The following is a 24,664-nucleotide window of genomic DNA, read 5'->3' as shown; positions in this document are numbered from 1 at the left end:
ACAAAAAAATCTGCAGAGGATCATTACTCTGCTCATCCTTATTATCCGCTCGGCTTAAAGTCTGTGAGAGTCTTACCGATCGAGAGCCATGGGTTTTTAGCATTCTTCCTCTAACTCATAATCCAAACCTATCGCTTTGGCAGCAACACTGTTGGCAGTGAGTGAGGTTTTTGCGGAAAAGGTCACCCAGCCTCACACATTAGAAGTAAAACGCTTCAAGTTACCTACAACTGACCAACGGCCAACGGCATAAGGAGCGAGCCCTATCGCAAATTGAAAAGCAAAGCTTCTGAAATATTGCAAGCAGAAGAAAAGAAACGGATCACCATCATCTCAATCTGCTCAGGAAAACTGGACCATCGTTTGCGATTAGTTTTGTGCGAAAAAGGGAGCAAAGAAAGTCTTCCCACCGGATGGACCCTTTTTGGGAGGGTCTTGGTAGCTGGAAATTGGAGGAAATTGGAGCTGTCACGCTCGGCTTCGGTAAATGGAAGCGTCTGGTTACAGTGGGCCGGGTCAGATTCGAAGGGTCTGTCGATCTAATTATGTGATCATTAATCAGCTCGAATGGGTACTCCCGGAGCAGCGCTTTCCGTAGTCAGGAAAGTGAGGATCGATTAAATCGATGCCACAAAAAGAGGGGTACCCAAGTGTGTGAAAACTTTCGCTAACCAAATTCGCTTTGTTACCGCTGAGTTTGTTCTACCACAGGGAGAATTGTGTTGTTGTTTGACTGGATCCCACTCGTAACCCGTTCATAAGCGTTCAGCCCGCAACCGGTACCAGCGGATGTAATAAGATTGGTTGTGGAGTTGGGTTGAAAAGCTTCATCAATAAAAACACAAACGACATGCAATTCTCGACGATCCGTGTGGTGGTCTTGTGATGAAGGGCTCTGTCTTCTATCTCATTTGGTTACTTTTCCTTACTAGGTTTCACAGACACCCAGTGAGTGTGTTCCCAATTATGCTTTTATTTCAGCGCCGGAAGAACCAAGTCTTGCAAAGAGGAGTAAACGGATTGGCGGGGATTTCGTGAATATAAAAGCTGCATGAAAACATAAGCAGAGCAAAGGTATAATAACTCGCTTTATGCAAACGCGCGTATGTTCGGTGCGTGGATATAGAGAAAAAAGAAGAATGGATTACGAAAGAGCAGCAGATTGTCGAAGAGCAGCGAAGAAGGCTCCCTCAACCGGTGAAAGGATAAAGAACGGTAGGTGATGGATCGTTGATACTGAACGAGGGTTGAGAATAAGATATGAGAAAAGAACGAAGGTGAACAAAAAACCTCAAAAATATGGAATCACCACCTACTTGAGGAGCGCCCTACTAGAACGACATCTCCCTAGAGGTAGAGAAGATCAGTTTCTGTTCGAATGCAATCAATTTCGTAATCAGAACGAGTTTGGATGTAAATTGCGTGTGGCGATCGTGTGCGATCGCAGGTGACTTTTGAGTTTCGTTTTTGCTCCATATCGCAAATCCTGCACTTTATCCTTCTTATACCGCCTACAGCATTAACTCGATCGTTGGGCTTGTTGCCCTATCCAAATTGATCATCATCATCACCATCATCCGACTAACAACCGGTCACAACCGCGATATAACGCGCGTGCACGATCAAAAAACGTTTGCCGACGGGTGTGTTTTTTCTTTCTCTCTCACCCCTTTTTGTTGTCCAACGGTGCCAAGATGTGGGTAATTTGGGCAAGTTCTTTGGGGTGGTTTTTGGTGGAGTGGTGGTTTCGTTTTAAGTAGATCCTGATGATCGCAGTGAAAGAAAAGGAGCATAAGAACATGGAGATGGAGAGAATGAAAGGAGAGTGAAAAAACAGAGAACAGGGATGGTAAAATGGGTTATTGAAGTTATTGAATGGCAGAACGAAGTGAAAAAAGTTCGAAAGTGTTTGCCTTCTTAGTTTGAGAATTTTTTGAGAGATTTTTGTTTTTTTATATATGATTTTGATTTTCAGAATAACCTTACAAATATTTTAGTTAAATTCAATAATAATTTAATGAATTCAATAACTTGTTTGTGAACCACATACGAATGGATAATCCGAAACGCAGTCAATTATTACAAACATTACATCGATTGGCAAACCCTAAAAAATTGAGGATCATTTGCAAATTTGCCACAGAGAGAGAGATCACGCTCTCCCGTTTTTCTTTTGCTCACTCCACCTCTCTCTTTTTTTCGCTTTTGCGCTATTTCCCTCTCGGAGCATAAAAAGAAGGGTAGGAATGTTCAGGGGTGAGTAAAACGCGCATTTGTATGTGTGTGTTACAGTGCACTTTAGCACATCCGGGGTAGCACGCGAGAAAAGGACCACAAACGTTTAGGGGTGAGAGGACAAACAAATGCGCCCAAAACATAAGAGAACACGAGAGAAAGAGAGAAACAGCGAGCGGGCGCACGCGCGCGTTCAGGAATGTTTGATCGGGAAAGAAGTTTTGTTTCAAAAAACCAGTTTTCAGTTGAAAAAGTGCGCGTGGTTCGATCGGGCCGCTAAAGTAGTGCGTGTTGCGTTGTTGTGCTGGGTTGCAGTGGTATCACAACTAACTTACCGAGAAGAAAACAAAAAGAGGTTAGAAAACCAACCCTACCGAAAAGGGTAGATTGCAGTGTGTCCTGAAAGAGTTCTCTTATTGGTGTCGTTAATGTGTGTGATGTTAAATGAGCTGTTAGTGAGTTGCTTTTGTTGGATGCGTTGTTTAAAGTGTCCCCCGCAATATCTTAACATCTGGCGAAGGCAGCAGCTTGTGTTTGTCGGTCGCAAAACTCGCTTGCAGTTTCGAAGATTTGCGTGGGGTGCTGTGGTGTGCTGTGTTTCCTATTCGGTGTTTCGAGTGCAAGTCCGGGTTTCAACCAGCCAAGAAACCGTGGCAGTGTAGTTTAATTAAGCGTCCCGATTGTGGTCCACGGTCAGTCGACAACGTGCCCATCTTCCCACAGTCATGGTGGAATTTGTGTAAATTGTATTCTAGATCTAAATTAAATCAGCTAATTAAGCACGGCAGAGTGTGGTGTCATGTCCATAAACTAATAGTTGGCACACCGGTATCCAGACTGATCGTCCAAGATACCGTTAGCAACAGCCACCATTAACTGGACCAGTTCTTTCAACGCGAAGAAGTTCTTCCTATCGGCCATCCGTCCCATCCTTTTTCTAGCCCATTCAGTGAAAGTCATAGAATGTTAAATGAAACGATTCCTCCATGATCTTTCACACGATCGTATGGCTTCAGTTTTGGTGTGGCTATGTCGATCGTTCGATCAAAACCACCGGCCAGCCTCACCATATGAAAGACACCAATTCTTCATCGCGTTTAAAGTCTGAAGTCGTCGTGGTTTGTGTTCTCCGTTCTCTTATCCCTTCTACTTTATACCCGGGGAAGATGGACGTTGGGAATGTTTGCTTTGGTACGGCCTAGAAGAGTACATTGCATGGCCAACCTCCTAAAGGTTCGAAGCTATGAGGAGGAGAAAAACATAAAAAAACACAATAAAACACACAGCCCTACGCCATCGTGTCGGCATATTTTTTTGGCATCCAAGCAACTGATGGCTGCCATGGCTACCTGAAACCTTTCAAGAGAGTTGACGTTCCTCCCGCGGGCTTGCTTGCATTAGGTTTTGGTGCAATCAGTGAAGATGGAAGCAGGAAGACCTCTGATCGACCGTGGCAAGTTTCTAGCCGGCCATCAGCAAACGCCCAAAGTTCGGAGAAAGCGTAAACGTGTGTACTTGCTGTAGTACCGTGAATTGTACAGAGCACAGTGTCATCTCAGCAAGACACCCAACACCCAAACGCGTTGGTCCTAGCAACCCATGAGATGCACGCATTGTTCGGCCATGTGATTGTTTCAAAGCGATCCCTTCATTTATAGCATGATGCGCAACAGGTTTCCTTCGCATCATGCAACGCACGTTGCATTGTATGCAGTTTTTTTGGACTTGGTGAAAGCAAACCCACCGTTATCCGAAAAATTGACGCTACACGACGAGAAATCCCAAACGAAGCACACCATGCGTAAGGATGATGACCCGAACCCGAAAAGCGATCGATTGCCACACCAACCCGTGGTCATTTTGGTGGAGAGGAATTCCAGTTTTTGAATGTCGCTGTCGACGACTGACAATTTTGGTGCATGCTGTTTTTTTCGGAATCGGATTCCAAGACGTAACAGTGTTATGGGATGTGAGAAGAGACCAGGTCCGGGTTAAAAATATGCAGTTATTTGTTGCATTCGGTTGCAATGCAGAGGGTGCGTGTGTGTGTCATCTTCAGGTACTCTACTGCCACCGACATACGGGATCGGGTTTTTAGTTTTGGTGATCCTTTTCTGTTTGCTTTATGCTTTATGTTGTGAAGCGAGCAACATGTGAACCGGACCATTATAATTGTGACGATCACGTACGATGGGTGTGCAGCCGGACCCGGAAGGACACCCGTGAAGTTGACAAGATTGTCCCGTCATGTGGTGTTCCGTGTCTTTTGAACATACGTGGAAAAGCCAATTTGTACAAGACGAGACAACGTGGGAAAGATTACTTGCAGCACTGACCGAGTTTTCAGGGTCCATCAAGGAGCGTTCGGAGTTTATTGTTACGATTTTTGATAAATATGTATGTCCCTTTTTTCGAAAATTGTTTTCAATTATTTGAAGTCGTTGATGATCGTTGTTCGCTGATGGGAGGTCGTAAGCAGGTATCATTCCAATTTTCACTTTGAAGACCTCAAATGCACCTTGTATATTCAAATGCATAAGACTTTGATCTTATTCCAACAAAAATAACATTGTGCCACAGTGATGGTGGTGGGGATATTCCACATGGCAGGACGGTCTTCAAAAACCCAATGGAGCAGTTCCTCAATAGCTTTCAGTCTTAGCTATCCGGCCTTAATGAATAAATAAGCCTAGCTGACAGCCTTGAGGAACTCCAGTTGCTGGCATCCTTAACTTGAAATATGCCTTTGCTGTTGAAAATTTGGTCCTATATTCTGCTGAACAGATTTTCATAAATTCTCTGGTCCTTGTTGGCCGATCGTAGGAGAACGAACTAGCATTTTCTAACCCTGAAACGAAACGGCCATCTGTAAAATTTCCCTGTTGAAGTTTTTCATACAATTATGACCAAAATTGTCACAACTAAAATGCTTTTACCTACCGAAGCACTTTATCCCTATGAAGAACCCTGTGCAAACCATTAACACAGTACTTCCCTTGAAACCCTTTTCTCTAAAAGGTTTGTTGGATAAAATATTCGATTAGTTTGTACAGACGTTGAGCAATCAAATTTCATGTGTCTCTTCATTTTTTTTGTCTCTTAAAACCTCACTAACGGTTCTGTCATTCAACCGATATCGAGATGCTATTAAAAAGAGGCATCTGCTAGCTAGAACTAGGTGGTAGTACATGACATTTTCACTCCTATTCTAGCGCTCAAATCGGTTCTGGTAATGTGTTACGATAAGAACACTCGTCATGCTCGTCCCAAATATCCCAAAAAAGGAAACCACTTAGAAAGCGCACAAAAACCAGCTGCCCGTGTTCTTGGGCCGATCGAAATAAATCAAAACACATGTGTCTTTTACAAAAATGCACAATTTAAAATAGCTCCCTGTGCAACCAGGAAACGCTAATGTGTGCTCACGGTGCTGGTCACACGCCCTAAATGAGTCGGAAAATTAAGCGTAAAATGTAGAACGCCGTGTCTGCTTTGGTCTAATGCAATGCAGACTGCATGTGTGTTTACAAGTTTGATAATATACCGGGGACAGTACGGTGGTAAAACCACACATTAAAGGCTTCTGCAGATGCAATTATGGATAAGGGAGGTGGAAAACAATCCTAACTAGGTACCGGGGCAAGGTTGAGAGAGATTGCCGAATGAAGATATGTGGCTCAAGTTATGTTTTTACCGCTCACTCTAATGATGATCATTATCCAAAGGGGACGATCATACTGCGTTCCGGACAGTGCAGCTCAATGTCCTTAATGTTTTGTGTTGAACCTTCTTCATTTGTTTCCCCCCAAAAACAAGCACACAGCTGGTCAGCATTGGAATGTTTGAACAGCAAAAAAAAAAAAAAAGAAGGACTGGCCGCAAATTATTTGCAATCATTTTTGTGGAACTGTTCTATCCCCTATGTTCCTACACGGCTCAACTTCCAACATCGGGAAGCTAAAGAATTGCATTTAATGACCGCAGCAATTGTGGCATGGCGGTTGCAGTTTGTTTTTTCTTCTCCTCCGGCTGTTGTGTGAAATAACTTCTGCTTTTTTTAAAAATTAATTCTCTAAAGACCACATTGTTGCGAGTATAGGTGTAGGTACGCTGGCATCGGTAGCAGTCTCGTTCCATTTTCGGAACACGAGTGACGAGGAATAGCTTCCAGGCCCGGGTGTTATCGAGTGCCTAGAGCTCAACTTACATAACGAGGTCGAGATTACCGGGAGCGTAATTACCGCGATCGCGCCGGACCGATCATCGTCATCGTAGTACCTAGAACGCTGCTGTCGGATAATAAGTGATATACTAAAAGGAGAAGCAAAAAAAAGAAACACTTCTGCATCACACATTGGCCCTTTCGCAGAGGTGTCTGCCTGTTCTCTGTGCGAATGCGGTACGGTTGTGCTCGACGGTGCCAACACGCAGACGCACCGTGGAACGTGCAGGCACGTCACACATTTAAATATGAAAATAATTTCAAGCCATGTGCGATCGTACATGATCGCGCGGGTGCATCGGCAGCAAGTTGCAAGCTGGGGCAGTTTGCTGCTGTGCAGTGGAGCAAATCGGGCAACCGGGGATGTTGAGTACATTATACATTATTTTTATATTCTAATTTGAAACCAACGCCCGTGCAAAAGCAAGAACAGAATTTAATGTTGTTTGGATGCGTTGGTTGGATTTTTGAACACCTGAAGAACACACCTGGAGGCTTCCACTCCAGACCTTCAGACCGATGTTGAAAATGTGCTCCATTTTTGTATCGTTCTTGCTCTGCCTCTTTAATGTCTCATACATCGAGAGAGCATCTCAACGTGCCCAACAGAGTCAACACAGAACAGGAAAGATTGCATTCCCCCGATGTTCTGGATTTTGAACGGTGCGAGTCACCATGCTTTTGATGGATGGCAGGAAGCCGGTTTGTTAAATTACCACAACAAATATTACGCACGGGTGAAACGTATGTGTGCCCGGCAAGATGCGACATGGTTCGTTCGTTGGCCTCTCTTTGGGCGAATTTAGCTTGAAAGACAGGGATGTTTAACTTGTCGCATGAGTTGGGGAATTGGGATCGAATTTGTGGGGTTCTTAAAGAAGTCTCAAAGCGACAGAATAATCAAAATTCTCCAAAAATTTATGAAATTGTCAAGAATATGATCCAATAATTCTAAAACTAAAACCAAAAACAAGTTGAGTTGCTCATCCCTGCTATGATCGCCATAAGATCGCTTTGAGCTCCGAGACAGGAGTCTCTCGACATGTTGTGCAGCACAAGCACAGCCGTTATGATTATGTTTTCTGCAAGCGACACATACTTCGCTTGTACTATGCATCTGGTTGATTTATTTGTCGCCGATAGCAGCCGCTGTCTTGTCTAGCCTTGTCAGCCATCGAACGAATATAATAGTGATGATGGCATAAACGGCTAGACAAGTAGCTGTAATTAATACGTCCAAAGGTGCTTATCACTCTGTCAAGCTTTGGCGAAACGAAATCCGACATTTGACAGACCATTTAGCGACTAAGCTGATAACAGCTGCTAATTTATAGCATTTACGGCAGCGAAAACTGTTGACTGACAAAAAGTGTTACTTATTTCTTAGCAAAAGAGAAAAAAACCCGAATCCAGAGATGAAAGAGAAGCAGAAAACATGATTCGCATATATTTTTGCTGTGTTTTTTGTGTATACTCTCTTTAAGTGGCAGTTTGTGTAGGAAAAGAAAAACACATAATAAAAAACCAACCATCAAACAGATAAAAACAAACGAACATTAAAGTACACAATACGTCTGTCGCGTAACAATGGACGAACATTGAAATTTTGCAACTCGTTCAGAATAAAAACAAACATAAAACCGTCGCCAGAAAAGAAAACAAACCAAAGACTGGGTAAATGAAACATAAAAGTAACTGCTGGAGAACATTAAAATCACATTAAACAGGAAAGAACAGAGCATGGAATACAGAATAAAATGGTGTGTATAAAGAAACATTCCACACAAGTGGTGTGTTACAAAGGAAATTAAAATAACACATTGATAATTGTTTTTACTTTGGTGTCGCATTTTACAAACCCAAAAGACCCCAGAAAATTGATAAAATTTTAAATTAAAACGTTTGCTTTTGCTCTAAAAAGTTGCTAAATGTACATGAGCTCACAAAGCCTTGTATCTTACAACATTTTTTCGCGATTGGTTTTGCATAAACAGATCAGAAGTTCGATCACCATCAGCGAACCGGTCATCAACGTCCATCCGGATCAACGCTTTGCTTGTCGATGAGCCGTCGTGAGCCGGATGATGGTAATTTTCATCGTTACCTATCGATTGTGTGCATCGTGGCATCTTCGGTTCAGTTACAGCAGCTTCTTAAGTTTTCCCTTCCAGTAGTGACCATTGCCACCAAGTTTGTCTCCCTGAGCAAGGGCATAGACGGTGGTGTATAATTATGTACCTGCTGCAGACGGCACATTGACATGCTATTGATTGAAGCGAACTGCTTCAAGTAAAAATAGCTTCATAAAGTTGGTCGTGTAAAAGGTACAGCTTTTTATGACCGTATTTGGCGGCACTTAAAAAAAAGCTCTTCAAAACAAAGGAGTTCTTAACGCCGTCTATAACGCCCAGACGGCACAAACTTTACGGCTAATAGGTCCGTTAAGTTCTCACGCGCATTTTTATATTTTCAAAGCTGTTTTGAAACACCTCACGGGAAAAAGGTTGCGTAGGACTAAAGAAGTAAAGCGAAAAGGGACGGTTGGTTTGCAAAAGGGACACTTCGAAAAACCTTACAAACTAATTTTGGGATCTGGATTACCTGTGAAATAAGCTGCTCCGTCACAGCTTAGGCTTCTGCAGGTAGATTGGATGTTCTACCTGATCTATTAATTATAACTATGAACGTTCCAAAACGTCCACCCACGAACGATGCTGTTAACAAGCCAAGATAAGAAGAGCAGACCGAAAAAGCTGCCAAAAAATCGGTGTTGAGTTCTTGGCAGTTTGAAGTTGTAAGAAAAGATTCCTTTTGGAAGTTTTTTTTCATTCATCAATACATATTAAACTTCCACAGCAATGCACTTTGTACTCTTTGTGTGTAGTCTGGTGCCCTTTACGCAACCCCAAGCTGGCTACCTTTGCCAGCATTAAATGGGTCACACACACACACAAAAACGAGCTGAGCCATACCATCATTGCTCCATGGACTCGTTGCATAATAAGCGACGTTTTGCCTACAAGTTTGTTTGCCATTGATCGGTGTCTTGAGTTTAATTCAAGATTTTAATTTTATGCTCTGTGTTGTTCACATTTTCCCTATCCCTCTAGCTGCTTCACTAGGTTCCTCTAGACAGAGTCTTTGTCCTGATGTGCCGGGTAAAGCAAACGACACGATGACGGTACAGCCGAACAATCATGGCGCTGGCGGTGATCAAGCGTTGCAGGGTCAACCGCATCGTTATCATCTGCATCATGATCCGGCGTACAACATCACCACAGCCGAAGCCGATCTTGATTACACCAGTGACAACAGTGTAGCGGTACTGCAGCAGCACCAGCAGCAGCACCATCCATCAGCAGTTCATCATCATCACGCTCACCATCATCTGCAGCAGCAGCAACACCACCATCACTATATGCCATCGAGCTCCAGCTCCTGTGATAATACCAAACAACCGACCCGGCTCGGTGGGGCCAACTCTAGTGCCGGTGGTTCCTGTGACGAGAATTCGTCCAACGTGCTGGACGTGAATCTCGACTCCAAAAAGATTTCACTGTAAGTCACATTCAAACGCCATTAGTCTCGGAACGATCCCACCTGATCGTGTGGTTTGATTGATTTTCTGATTTTATTTTCCCGTTCCCAATTCATTTCACCGCCCTGTATGCTTTCCCGCAATGGTTTGAACCGTAGTAATGCTCACAATGGCTCAAGACTGAACTCACCGGTTCGCTTCGGTGACGAGCGGAAGTACGGGAACAATCACAACCTTCATCATCACCATCATCATCATCATCACCACGGACACCACGGTGGTGGTGGTGGTGGTGTTGGTGGCCATCACAGTCATCACATCGAGGTGTACAGTGATGGAGCGGCTGGCATGGACAGCAGCAAACTGGAGGAGGAAATATCCGAAGATGACCGGGGGCCACCGTTACCACCACGACCCGCACCGAGAACTCGCGCTGCACAACGACTGGAAGCGGGTAAGCAGATGAACGACGCCTTTCGGGAATGACTCGACAGAGTAGCGTAGGAAGTAGGATAATTTGAAACAATTTTTCCCCGAGCTACCGGACCTCGGGAATAGGTTGTCGGTCACACGCGGCGTTGTTGGGTTTGCTGTTCGCTTTGCCCAGGTGGGGTTCGCTTTGTGAACGGTGTATGTACCTACCTATACCTGCCCTTTTGGCCTTTTCGAAGACATTCGTTCGTTGTGGATGAGTTTCCGAGCCAGCTTGAGCGGATCAAATCGACCGTGACGTCAAATTGAAATCGAAGGTGTTTAACTAATAGTGTTCCCGTATTTTTAATCTTTACCTGGACATTGAGCTGAGCGTATAGAACTTTGCTGAGAAGGATTTTCCAGTTTAAGTTGGTTCCATATGTGTATGGTAAGCATCAGCCATCCTGGAACTTACTGGGTTTGTTGATCATCATATAAGTCTTTGCCACCAAGAAGGGCTTGTGAAAGAGATACGGCTCACTGGATACGGATCTAGATATCTTTTTAATCATGAAATTTTTTCTGATATTCAGACCAACGCATAGGGTAGCTTATTCGGGGTCATATTTATCTCATTTTTATTTCATTTGATTCGTGAGAGTCCTGAATAAGATTCGCTCTAGTGATTGAACAATGAAAATTCCTCTAAGAACATTCTTCTACCACATGCCCAACAGTAGCCATCAACATTGTCTCCTTAACTGCCATTTTGAAGCAGATAAACCCTTCAATGATTCCCGTCTACCATGGATGGGCGCCTGTCTTCGTCAGGACATTTCACGGCACGTGACGGTCGGATCCTGCGCACTGGTTTCTGTGCAAGCAGCGAAATCACTCCACCACCAAACCCGCACCCAAACAATCGCACACCCTCCCGGAACACGCGCAAAGAGAGCGCGTGTCCTCAGCGTGCATTGGTATGCTGCTTGATAGCGCACACTGTTTTGTAAAAAGGATGCCACAGCATCCATCCATCCAAACGTGGTAGTGGTGGTGGTGCCCACACGAGTACCACGAGTCAGCAAACTCATTTCGCCTGTCAAAAGTTTGGTGAACTGCATGTCCGTGTGCGTGTTTGCTTGCGTATGGTTATAGCCAGTGCGCCTTTGCGCGGACCAGGGAAGTAAACAGTTTTTACTGGCAGCTGTACAACTAAAGTTTGAACTTTTGTGTGGCGAAAAAAACAGAAAACAACCCCTTGCTACCCAAATGGTCCAGAGCTGTGTATGGAGCACTGCCTGAAAGTTTGGAGTGTCCTTTCAGTGTGCAGAATCGAAGGGAATGTACACGCGATGGTTTGCTGAACGTGGGTGTTCCTGTGTCCTCTAGGACAGAGAGCCCCAAAACACAGAGGGTGCGGATGAGATCTAATCTTTGGAAATGGCAGCAGAGTGAGGGTGTCAGTAAAATGTTGTGAACTGCCGCTCGGATGGAATATCATGCCCTCTGTCATGTGTCTAAAGCAATTCGAGCATGATTGTATAATACAACAACGTGCAGCAGCAGCCACAAGACATCACCAGAGATCAGAGTACAATAATAAACGACGCCACGCAGTTTGCTTGAGGGTACAAAGGGCAGGAAGTAGTTGTTCGCCACCATATACAGCTAGTGTGATAGCTGCCCGCCATAGAGATAACCGATAGTACAACATCCAGCAACAATATTAGCAGTATCTTTACTCCATAGTAGTGTGTAGTATTTTGTGTCCTTTTGTGTCGAGTCCCGGGGTACGAACAAATGATTCAAGTTCAAAAGTCCAACTTCTGACAAGCGCGTAGCACGGTTATTTTTGTCAGTTAGATACGTGTAAAGTTTCGGTGCAAATTGCTCAACCACACGCCTCAACCATGCACGGGTATCCCTTCATGCAGGTTGTCCAGTACAGTGTGCCAACGTGCACCTGGGCTCCACCACCGGTTGAACCACCGCGTCCACCATCAGCAACAGCGGGTTAATATTCCAATAATGTTTTACTTATCACCATGTACCGGTATCCCTCATCCACACCATTATATTCTGTACTAACAATTCACCGTGATTTCCTTCTTCCGTTTTAGCTTCAGCAACATCCGGTGTCCGAAAGTACGTCATCTGGTGCTTGATATGTGGTGGCATCTCCAGTCTACTCGGGGTGCTTTTTCTCGGCATCTACTTTCTGCTTCGATCGTATACGAGCACGGTCGGGTACTTCGAAACTGTGCCAACGTTCGTGCCTGCTACCTTGGTAAGATGCCGGAGTAATGTCCGTTTTTTGTAGTATTGGAGGAGACTCTAACTCACTTTCAACCCTATTTTAGCTTATGCTGACGGGTATCTGTATAATGAGCCTTGCGAGGCGACGCAACCGTTACAGCTATTTGGTACGTAGTTCTTGGAATCGACCCCTTTTCTCCCATACTGGAGTTTTGGATTGACGAGTCTTGTACTTGTACTTGTAGATCAAACTATCTGGAGCCTGTGGACTGGCATCAGCACTTACCTGTGCCCTGGTGACGGTAACTACGACCGTCCTCCATATGAGCCGTCTCCAAGTGCTACGAGAATGTGAATACACACAGAAAACACGTACCTGTACCTGCTACTCCGTAACAGCGGACAAGCAGACGGAAACTGGCGTAGACGATAGCGTGCGGTTCGTGTTCGATTCTACGTCGGACTGTGGTGTCGTGCACGGTGCACTGTACTCGTGTTTGCGCGCCGTGTTCGGTCTCTCCGTCGCCGGAGTGCTAGTGGCCGTATTTAGCTGCATGCTCGTGTACCAGCTGTTAAGCCACGAGCGGAAAAAGATGTACTGGGAGCAGCTGGAACTGCGGTGCCGTTCGCTTTATTCTGGCCAACAGGGTCCATCCTCCGTCCTACCGCCCGGACCGGGGATGCTAGGAGGTGGCGCGAGCGGAGGGCTAGCTGGTAGTGGACGTGCTGGCAACTGTCGCTGCTGTGAACAGTGCCATGCACATCGGAACGTACTACCGTCGGCCTACCCGTGGGAAGGAGATAATCGTTTCTGGACACCGGGACAGGCGGGTAATTTCTACTCACCGAATCCGGGCGGTGATGAGTCGGGAACGGGTGGACGCTTGAACGCAAGTGGACGACGTATGCCGGGATGGAGCTGGCCTCGGATGCCCTGGCAGCGTAATGATGCGTCCCAGCGGTTATCACCGCACAGTCCCGATTCGCAGTACGGTTTCTCGAATCGGGCCGGAGTGGTACCGGGTATGGTGCCGGGTGCTGCCGGCGGTACGTTGCTAGGTGACCCGGTAGGTCAGCCGCGGTACAATGTAATCGACCAGCAGTACGGAATCTGGGGACCACCGCCACCGTACAGCGATCCAAACAGTCCAGCCCGCCGTGGACGTTATCAGTACATTCATCCGGGCCAGTGTGGCCCACCTCTGATTGATCCGAATGGTATGGCAGGCGCAGGTTCTTCTATGCTGGCATCAAATGCTGCAGGACCTGCTGGACCCGGAATTGCAATTCTCGAGTGCCATCAACATTCGGTGATGGGTGTGGACGTGCACGGCATTCCGCAGCAGTACGTCGGTGGCCAAACGGGCATGTCGAACGGTTCGGGACAGCAGGCCCTTCCATCCAATTATGGTCGGGGAGGTGTCGGCAATGGGGGAGCATCTTCCGGTGGTTCCAATGTTGTTGGCAATGGTACCAGTGGTGGCGGTAAAAGCAGACAGCAAGCTGGAGGCTACAGTAAACCCTCGGTGAAAGAAAACTACGAAAATACTCCCTCGGACAGTGATGGTCCAGGGCGGGATCGGTTTTCCAACACACTGCCCTTGCGGAAAGCGAAGAAACGGGTGGAAGCTGGTGCGAAGAGTATCGGTCCTGCGTCCAACAACGGCCAACCAACGAGCGGTGGTCGGGTGAATGTACAGAACGTGTTCGGAGCTACTCAGCAGGTGGGTTGTGCGCCCGGATCGCTGGAAACGTCTGAGAACGAGTACAATGAGCCGAATCTACCGTCACCAAACGGTGGCCCCGATGAGTGTTCCGGTCGGGGAGGATCACCCCACGGTGGTGGTCTACACGGGATGCCGACAACTGCCCTAGTGTCCGGACATCCACCAAGAAACCGTCGTCAAAAGCTACCGAACACGCTGGGCATTGAAAATAGCGGATTCCAGACAGTGGAAGCACTCGAAGCCGAAGCAGCATCCGCAGTCACTGGCAAGCTGCTAGAACCAACGGAGTCGGAGGTATACTTTGCGGATGTGAGTAGCTGCTGCAATATGTCCGTAAAGAACGACAACTACTACGAGGATGCGAACCAAAGACGTAAAAAGGAGAAGCAGCAGCAGCAGCAGCAGCAACAGCAGCAAGACCAAGCGGACGAGTACATTGCGCAGCGGTTTGGCAAACGGGAGTCCTCCGTACGCAGCCGACAACCGTTCCCACAGAACGTACTCGGGCTGGGCGATAAGCCACCAGTGATGCCCCGTTCCTCACTGCTGCCAAAAGATCACTCCCGCCAGAGCATGTGTTCGATGGATTCGGGCGAACGGACGGACTACACCGATCTGTCACCGGCCACTCCCAGTACAAACTTCCCGTCGATCGGTGGTGTCCCCGGTAGCGGGAAGCATCCTCAGCAAACCTCACCGAACGATGGACCGAGCATCATTCATCGTGCGGAACACGGTGAACACGGTCCGGTGGCCGGCGGTTGCAACTTTATCGCCTCGTACCCGTATTCCTCAAACGAGCAGAGCCAGGAGGCGCACCGGCGCTCGACCAAAAACCTGCATGACATCTTCCTAGCACCCGATTCGCAGTACGAGGTAATGAAGGAATTGCATAGATTTAAGTCGACCCCACTAACGCTAACACCCTTCGAACCACCGGAACACGGTGGCCGATCATCATCATCGTCCTGTCAGGATATGCCCGGTTCGTTTCCACCACCCGCAGTGTCGTCGACGGCATCATCATCAGCTGCGACTGTCGGTGGCGATCGGGCCGATCGTAACGTGTTGGCGGCGGCGGCAACGGGACAATCAGCGACCAGCAACAGCAAACCAAAGTCACCGAAGAATCTCAACATAACGCCTATCAAGCGGCAAAGCTTGGGCACCAACATTAGCTCAATCATCCAGAACCTGAGCGGTAGTGATGTTGGGCTGTTGTATCCCGAGGGCCGAGGCAGTCACGGGGCGTCACAATCTTACCACCAAAGTGTCATCGGGATCGGACCGGAAGCTGCATCCAATGGAGGAGTGGAGAGCGGTAAGGGGCGACCCGGTGGGGATGTGAACGATAGTGTGAGCAGCAACGAGGATAACGAGGATCATCCGATTGATGGTGAGCGGAGACGGGGGTTAGCCGGTGATCGCCGATTGTGAGACGAAGTGTACGTGTGAGCAAACCTCACAGACTAGGTAGGGAGAGCGGAGTTTTCTGTCCAAGGTTAAAGCCCAAGAGTCCAAGAGGAGGGGTAGGATGTGTCGACCAAGCGGAATACGGAATTGTTGTTACACGGGTAACGTATGCATTGCAAAAATTGAGCTTTTCTCGTCTGGTGACCGATCGTCTGTGGTACATCTTGGCTAATTCAGTTTTTTTTCTGGACCTTCGACAAATACTTCATAATACTAAGTCACTGTACGTTAGTAGAGGCTTTAAAGTACATAACAATGTACATGTTGTCGAGATTCTTCCTCATCATTTAGACGATTGTTGTGGCTCTTTGGTCCAATGTGAGGATCTGTAAAAGTACCAAAAGCTTTGGAATTCCTCACCAACTTCAGTTAACCTGTCGTGTGGTCGTCGTGGAGCACTGTTGAGTGTCCACAACAAGACAATTTTCCGATGATTTCGCCTTACGACGTTTTGATGCCATAAACATTGCCCATGTTTTTGTAATGCATTCGCTGTAAGAGACATCATCCTGTTCATCGATAACGAAATTATTTTCTTATTATTTTCACAATATCAGCCCCTACACAGGAAAACCACTAATTTTTGATAACCTATCCATCCGGAACTATCACGTCCACAATTATGCATCGTTGATTCGTTGATCTTTTTCCACACCACATCATCTGGTGTCGTACGTGCTTATGAAAGGCAAAGTTTATCGTTGGTGAATTTCGTCACCAAGTCGGTAGAAGAATAAATTGTGGTCGGTTCGCTAAATGATCTCCACTATGTTGCGTAGCTTTAATACAATTCGTCACGTTAGCTGTCTAGCTGTAGTAGGATGGATGGATCGTTTCAGCATCCACTCTCCATGGTGTCATGGATCGTTTAGCGCACAGTAGGATCTTCCAGTTAATACTCTCCTCCCGTGTCATGCAGTTCAGTTCAGTCGCTGTCAACAGCAGGGGGTGACAGTAATAGTAATTTAGTGTTTAGTGTAAATATATATGAACATGTATGTCCACGCCCCTCACAATCACTTAGTAGACAAAACCGCCTTTACACAACAGAAATAGCACAATTGTAATAGCGATTTTTTTCTCCTTTGAGCGCTGTTAACCTAGGTAAAGCTTTATATTGCAAATTATTGTTGTTGTACCGAATTGCTTAGGATTCAGAGTTCGAGAAGGGTTTGGAGTGTTTTTGGTTTTATTTTGTTAAAAAATGGTAGATTCTCAGTCAACAAACCTAGTTCCATCCTTCCAGCTGGTCCTGATTAAACATTCGTAACAGTTAATCCTTTAGTGCAAAGAAAACGTAGTGCAAAACAATCTAATAATACAGAAACAATGACGCAAAAATCAATGTAAAGTGTCCGGAGTTTATGTGCAAAACGACAAAACGGCAAAACGGAACATAATTCGCTCAAACTAATGATAGTAGCATTCAAAGAGGGTGTTACAAACATCCACGTTTTGCAATGTACAAGTAACGGACGACGAACGATCAATCCTTTTTCGGGCACGGAAGATGTGAGTGGGGGATTTATGGTTCGACGTTGAATAAAATTTATGTAAACAGGCATGTTTAACTACAATCATAAGTTCTTCTAAAGTATTGTACGGCATTGGGGTGGCTTCCAACCTGCAGGAAGATACAACTATAAATAAGCAACGCTTATGAGCGCTTGGTGCGGTTTCTGCGTGCGTGAGTAAAACAATATTAACACAAATAGTACGTATAACAACAATCCAAGCGACACAACGCTGACGCATGCCAGGTACGTGCGCTGTGCGCTTAGTGTTTAAGTGTCTGAAACGGCGAAAAATGGTAATAAATATTATGTATTGATTTGTTAAAAAAATACGCACAGAAACGCACATTAGCATCAGATGTGATGCTGCGCGAATATGGCTAATAATAAAAACAGGAATACGAAGATACATTTTTGAGATTTGAGCATGGGAAGAAAATTGTGTGTTTTATATGTAGTGCTCCGTTAAGATTTTTAAAATGACTGCTTACCGCATAGGATCTTTACTTTATTTTTTCTTCAAAGTCTTCTAAAAAACTCCTTAAGCGTTTTTAACTTGATGATCTGTTTCTCCACGTGTTCTAAGTTTCCTTTTGTCAGTCAGATATAGGAGAAGTCTTTCTTAGATTGCTGTTGTTCGAGGGCTTTCCACTCCACTCGTTTGATAAGATTAAGCTTTCGACGAGGGATCCGTGCCGCGTGTGCAGAGGTTTTCCACTAGGTCATTTGCTTCACTAGAATCCGGAAAACTTATGTAGTTCAACATGACACACTGTAGTTGAGCGTAAAGATCCACTTTTTTACGTTATCCTGTCGCAAATTCCTCACCTCACTTTTTTCGAGTTTCGTATCTTCTTTTGATTCTTGTTGGTAGCTTCTAGTAAACACTTTGTAAAGAATATTATAATTTCCTATTTTCACATGTTAAATGATCGATGTCAGGACATCGTTTGAATAAAAAGTTTTTCCTTGATCTTCTTCTTAACTTAACGACCTATTAGGTTACGCCGGGTTTCGATTGGCTTACTAGACCTGGTCTAGGTAGGTTGGGTTGTCTACAAAATCTAAAGCAAGAGAGCTTTTGTTTTTTGATTACACATTAAGAACGTCAGACATTCAAAAACCTCCTACAATAACATGACCAGAAGAAATAAGTGTGATAGAATAGGTCATTGTAAGGTAAAAAAAAGTTGTGAATTGGATATTTTGTCATTAGGAAACAAGCCCCTAAAAATTATTAAAATATTTCTCTTTTCTACATCCACGTGGCAGACGTTTATCCGCCAAACATTGCCAAACCCTGCAATAGCGCGCGTTAACTCCAATTCTCTTGCATGTTTCTTCCCATTCGACCCCCGTCAGTACGCGGTGTGAGAGCATAAAATGCAGAGAGAAACGAAAGGGTGAAAGAGAGTGATTGTAACGTGGGAGCATATCATCCCTCATATGAACCAGCAAACGCTTGGCAGTGAATCCATCGTAGTGCGGTTAGCTTGTTTTGTTGTAGCGATTACACATGTCTCAAAGTGAAGATGGAGATTCGTTGTACGTTGATAAACTGTTCAAAGCGATCAGCAACAAGGACGAACAGGGATTGGCTTACACCCTCCAGCATTCAACTATCGAAACCATTTTGAAGTTCAAGCTAAGGTACGGCCATTCTCCACTAGCCTACTGCTGTACGCAAACGAGTGCCGTGAGTCATCTGGGTTTGATGCGCTGCCTGCTAGAGAGTGGACTGTACGACAGTGAGATGATTGTCGATGACGAGAGCCATACAGTGCTGGCCAAGTTAGCAGCAGCAGCAGCACAAGCGCAGAACGATCAGTCAACAATCGGTTTGCTAAAGCACATCATACAGATCGTGATCGATGGAGTGGACGATCGAACCGCATGCTATAGGATACTAAAGCATAATTCGCTGGACCTGTTCCGGATGTTTCTCCCCATAAAGCAATACAGCGAGACGCGGCTATTTGAGTGCCTTGCTTGGGCAGTAACTAAATTAAATGTTAAAAGGTTTCCGCTAGCGACAAATTTGCGAATGTTTGTGCTGTGGAAGTTATCCGACTATGGATACAGACATTTGTCGGGAAATGGTCCGACGAAAAGCACCGACGAATGGAAGGATCAAATCGATGTTATGAGCGATTGTTGGAGCGTTATAGCGAAGAAGTATGATACCGGCATGTATGAGGATGTTGACGATCGTTTACTGTACCGGCTGCACGTCATGCACAACCATCTTTACTTTTTGCAGCACAAACCATTTCTCGACTATCTGCCCCTGCGGGAAGCGATATTTTGTCTGGCCATTTTTGTAAACATCTATAACCAATGTGCCAAGTTTGAGGTTTATCGCTTTCTAGTGAATAAGCGATTGGTAGTGGACGCGATGCGTATGATTTCCTTTCAGCTAGCTCTCGCCAAAAACTGTGTCGAAAATACCGAGCTAGAGCTAGTGTCGTTGATGAAGGCGGGCGAGAGCTTTATCGCCGAACGGAAGAATCGTTTAATGGCGGAGCTGGTACAGAGAATCAAACTGTTGGGTATGGGGGGAAATCCTCAGGAGCGCATGGCCGGATCCAACAGCAAAGATACGATCATAAAAAGTATGTTACAAAAGTTGAAAAAAGTTGACAAACGCTGGTCCGAATCAAAGATGGTCGAGCTCAAAGCTATGCAGCAAACACACCGTGATCATCTCATCACGTTACTAGAATCCCGACTGGAGTACGTGCAGCATCCACAAAATGTTGCCTGCCGAATAATGGCGCGCACGAAACGGACTGACTTGAGCGATTCAGAGATCGTAGCAGAAATTGTAGCAAGCGAATCGATTGACTTGGAACATCTGATGCGTGGCAAGGATCGTCGAATCAGACGCAAGATAAGAAAGTGTTACGATGCAATGAGGCAACTGTACTCGCTCGACAAAGTCGTCACCACTTTTGCACGGGTGCCAACTGTCGATCCGGCAAATGTGGAAGTGTTTCACGATTGTCTCAAGCGCGCCGTTACCGTGCTGGGTGAGACGTTGAAAAATACCAAAAGTACCCCAAATATGCCCAACGGGCGTTTAATAGAAGCCATGGAACGGATACTAACCGAGGCGTTTGCTGATACTGTAATATTCCACCGTAATAATTATGCACGGGAATTCTCGCTCCCGAAGCTGCTAGTAGACGGTGAGTTGGAACGACGAATTTATAGTGTCCTACCGCATCATACGGCCGTTATAAGGATGGCGATCAGCCTGCTGTTGGTCATAGTGCTAGCAGAAACCCGGCGCAGTTTCTACGGGACATTGGTACGGTGTAGTAGTTTGCGGGAGTTGCGAACGTTGCTAATCTTTGCCGGTGTACGGGATGTGATGTTTGAATTACAGCAGGGTGCTTTGCAGGATGTTCAAAAGTATTTCTCCGATGCAAAGAAACTGTTTGCAGAATTGCGTGAGGGCCTGATTGGACAAACCTGTCAATTCCTGAACTTAGAAAAGCATTTTCTCGTGCAATGTTCGATCGTGGAAGAGCTGGAGGTGATGGTAGCAAACGAATCCGAGCTAAATTTCGAGAGTCTTCGAGCAACTTGCTTTTCCTGCCACTGTATCGCAACGATTCGGAGTTTGCTGCACTGGAAGATTGATTCGTTCCCAACTCCATACCGACTGCTCGAAACCATCTGTACCAAGTGGGACCCTTGCGTGACGAGCTTGTCGCACCTTCGATGGCTAGATCCACGGCTAACGTGGATCGATCCTACACCCGTAGCGTCCAAGCTTGCTTTGCTACAAGGTGCGATAGTTTCAGCTTCGGAAAGCCACTATCTTTCTCGTACACGAGAAATGATCGAGCAGCTTGTTGGAGACACCCATGACAGGATAGACGAAGCTGCAGTACAGCTGTTGAATAAGATGTTACGTCCGTATTATGAGAACATTTTCTTCCTCGACAACAAATGGAAGGTGTTGGAATCGTTTTGCCGACAGCGTTTCGGGATTCCTTGGAACACTGCACACGTGCGCACACTTCGCCAGGCTGATCAGCAATACCTGCAGAATCTATTCGATGAACGGCGCGCCAAGTTACGATCGATACTCGAGCAGAACGATATACGCACGGTGGATGTGCTGCATGTTGGTGCTATAATCCTGCAGCAGGACATTCTCGCTTCCCTTGAACATTTGCAGCTCGAGCTGTGTGAAATGCTAACTACCGTCGGATACTTTGGTGATAGCTTTCACTACGTCAAGCATCGCATTCCGATGATACAGGGGAAAAACTATCGCAACCTGCTGGCACATGATTCCATGTCGTACAATCTGCTGACGGACAGTGGTGACGCGAAGCTGATCGTTAATGCGTACATCTTTGCCAACACGGAGGTTTGTTTGTTTGATAGTAGAAAATCTAGCGAACAGCAGGATCGACAGTTACGCTTTCCAACATTGGAAGATACGGCCATCTGGGTTGAGGAACAGGAGCAACTCCTGGGAGCCATCAAATCGAACAATCCTGCACAATTGAGTAAGCTGATACGTTCCTCTGGCGGTGAAATAAAAAGCTTGTTCTGTAGCTCACCAAACGTTGATCACTATCCAGCAACCTATCTTTCGATTGTCCACCACGTACAAGGGATCGCCGTACTTGATCCGTCCATTTCGGCGTACCTTAGTCTTTACATCCCAAACTACCAGTCTCTCCGAGATGATCCGAAGTACCTGCTCGAGAGTGCAATAATACGACGTGATTTTGAAGCTGCCGTTAAGTTCCTAGACGCACGGGAACCATTTCCTAGGGAGGAATTCTACTCGTGGCCAGATGTTCTCTCTAACCCATGTACCGAAGTGATACTCACTAAAGCAGCGTTGAAAAGAACGGATGCGTTGGCACAGTTGTTGGATTGGGGTAATGAAAAATGTTTCATGAAATTAACTTACATCTGCTGTAAGGAATTCGTTGCCACCGAAGAATATCAAGAGATTGTATGTAAAGCTATCCTACGCGGAGCACGCTCATGTGCTAATTTTTTGGCGCGAAAAGCGTGCCGTTTAGGTTCGAAAGCTTTAGAATGGACAATTGTACTGCACTGGAACGATTTGTTGCGTCCCATTGTGGCCAAAACCGATATCGATGATGATGTGTTTCTGTCTTTGCTTCGAACTTCCATAAAAGCGAACAATGATACGGCATTGAGGTACTTTCTCCAGCCCAAACGACAATGGGCGTTGGATATGGCACGTGAATGCTACCAAACAGCTAGCACTTTTGGAAGGTGTAACGTTTTAAAGTACTTGCTCGAAAAATTTCCGCCCAGCACACTGGATTCAAGCGTACTGTCAACTGCCATCCACAGGGGAGCCCTTAACAACCACTGGGAGTGTGTGCGGTTGCTGTTGGATACCGGGGCACGCGTTGATGTGCATATGCACGGCTACCAAGATGCCGAATCGAATGTTTTGCTTCTGCTCGTACTGTACAATCAGGTTGCGTTGGTACGAAAAGTAAAGACGATCGATCGTTCAATTTACGGCACAGTGGCAGAACATCCTTTCTCGGTAGCGTTGCGCGCTGAAACGGCATCGAGTAGAATGGTGCGAGCATTGGCTGTGCTTGGATTTAGTTGGCTCGATAGTTCAACCATATTGCATGAAGCAATTACACAAGGATACGAACAATCCGGTTGGAATATTATATGGAGAGAAATTGACGATCAACTTGCAGCAATAGCTGTATCCCATCCCGATCATAGCGCGATGTACTTGAAGGTACTTCAACGTTGGCGAACGATCGCTTTCGTCGAGGAGTTCACGACGCTGGACGGAAGCAACGCGCCGTGCTGTGCGGCACAAACGGGTGACTCGCAGATGCTACGTGCACTCCTCGAGCGATCGTTCAGTGTGCGCCGGATCGACGATATTGGAGTGTTGGGTAATATTGTGTTCTTAGTCGATTCCACCACCGTTGAGCACTGCAAAATAGCGAAGAACGGTCGGTGGAATGTGGTGTCATGCTGTGATGATATGATCGGTAGAATAAAAACCTTCCATTCGACATCAGACGAGAAGATACATTTGAAGAAGTGGCCGATTGATGTTGGAGCTATGTCCATAAATTTTATCGTACCTGCTTATGCGAAGATAAAGGATTGCTGTGCTGATGTAAGCTTCCGAGATAGTTCCTCAATGGTGGACAATCTGCATGATTTGCGTAACATCACCGATTCAATGTTCATCAACACACCGCAGACACCGGTGTACGCCACATTTTCTAAAAATGCCTCCCATAGTACACACTTTTTGCGCATAGAAAACGTCTGCTGCTTGTACGACATGTACAAACCGGACAGTCGAGTGATCGATCTAGCCGACATACTAAATTCTAGCGGTACCGAAGGGAAAACAGTACTGCAGCTGGCTATTGAGGCACACTGTGAGCAAGAACTCGTCCAGCAATTAGTGCAGATGGGCGCAAATCCTTTACTACCAGACAGCTACGGAACAACGTCCATTCATTCGGCTCTAGACCATCCTGCTCGTACGCTGGTACTGTACTTGCTAGACGAATGTCTCCAGCGCAATCTACGCAATGCCGATGGAGTTGGTTTGTTCGAGTTAACCGATGGAATCTGCCACAACACCCTACTACACACCGCAACCACCGGTGGAAATCAGACAGTTGTGGCACGGTTACTTAAGCTTCCGGAACCATCCACCAGTGTGAAGAACATTTTCGGTCAAACACCAGCACACATTGCGGCAACGGTTCCATTTATCAATACCATCTCGCTGATGAAACTATTGCTTGACTACGATCGGTTCCCGGTAGATATGGAGGATGTAAAGGGTGCTACCCTATTACAGCTGGCCGCTAAGGCTGACTCCATCGAAATGCTCGACTTGGTAATGGAGTACGAACCTAACCTCGCGCTTCAATCCAATCGGATCGCACTGTACGAAGCGATTAGGCTGCAACAGGTTCAGTGGGCTAAACGGTTCCTGCATCATGCGCTTCGCAAAGGTGCCCGGGAGGTGACGAAACTGGAGGATGATGGAGATGATCCGGTAATTATGTCGCTTAACTGTGCTGATTTTGAACTGTCGCGTGCCCTGCTTGAGTATGAGCTGGGACACCGGTTGGAGGACATTACGGTACACGATCGGCCGAGGATTGAGCGCGTACTTAAAGGATCTACTAGGAAGATCCCACAAGTATCGGTAGAATTGCAGCTTCAATTAAAGGGGTTGAATGAAGCGGATAACTTTCTCACCTATTTGAGGAACTTG

The 24,664-nt window shown here is 46.0% G+C and overlaps 3 protein-coding genes across 6 annotated transcripts in view; all 3 read left to right on the top strand.

Annotated features, from left to right (window-relative positions):
* Positions 1 to 24,664, top strand: part of LOC126561112 (gamma-soluble NSF attachment protein) — a 487,575-nt gene that overhangs the window by 5,345 nt on the left and 457,566 nt on the right. The gene's annotated exons all lie outside the window — the stretch shown is intronic.
* The window catches only part of LOC126562375 (arginine kinase), a 310,846-nt gene that overhangs the window by 39,194 nt on the left and 246,988 nt on the right, over positions 1 to 24,664 (top strand). The gene's annotated exons all lie outside the window — the stretch shown is intronic.
* LOC126561407 (uncharacterized) lies at positions 9,591 to 15,843 on the top strand. The gene is made up of 5 exons (XM_050217531.1): positions 9,591 to 10,015; positions 10,154 to 10,449; positions 12,530 to 12,696; positions 12,770 to 12,832; positions 12,911 to 15,843. Exons 1-5 carry the CDS (start codon positions 9,633 to 9,635, stop codon positions 15,827 to 15,829), a joined length of 3,828 nt encoding a protein of 1,275 aa, XP_050073488.1. The 5' UTR covers positions 9,591 to 9,632; the 3' UTR covers positions 15,830 to 15,843.

The sequence above is a fragment of the Anopheles maculipalpis genome, chromosome 3RL (genome assembly GCF_943734695.1).
Source record: "Anopheles maculipalpis chromosome 3RL, idAnoMacuDA_375_x, whole genome shotgun sequence".
NCBI classification, from domain to species: Eukaryota; Metazoa; Arthropoda; class Insecta; order Diptera; family Culicidae; genus Anopheles; species Anopheles maculipalpis.
Note: the sequence above shows the minus strand (reverse complement) of the source record. Positions and strands in the feature narration are given on the sequence as shown.

Coding starts and splice junctions, on each gene's coding strand:
- LOC126561407 (XM_050217531.1), top strand. CDS start 9,633: ATGACGGTACAGCCGAACAATCATGGCGCTGGCGGTGATCAAGCGTTG. Junction 10,450..12,529: donor TGCACAACGACTGGAAGCGG/GTAAGCAGATGA, acceptor CTTCCGTTTTAG/CTTCAGCAACATCCGGTGTC. Junction 12,697..12,769: donor CGTTCGTGCCTGCTACCTTG/GTAAGATGCCGG, acceptor ACCCTATTTTAG/CTTATGCTGACGGGTATCTG.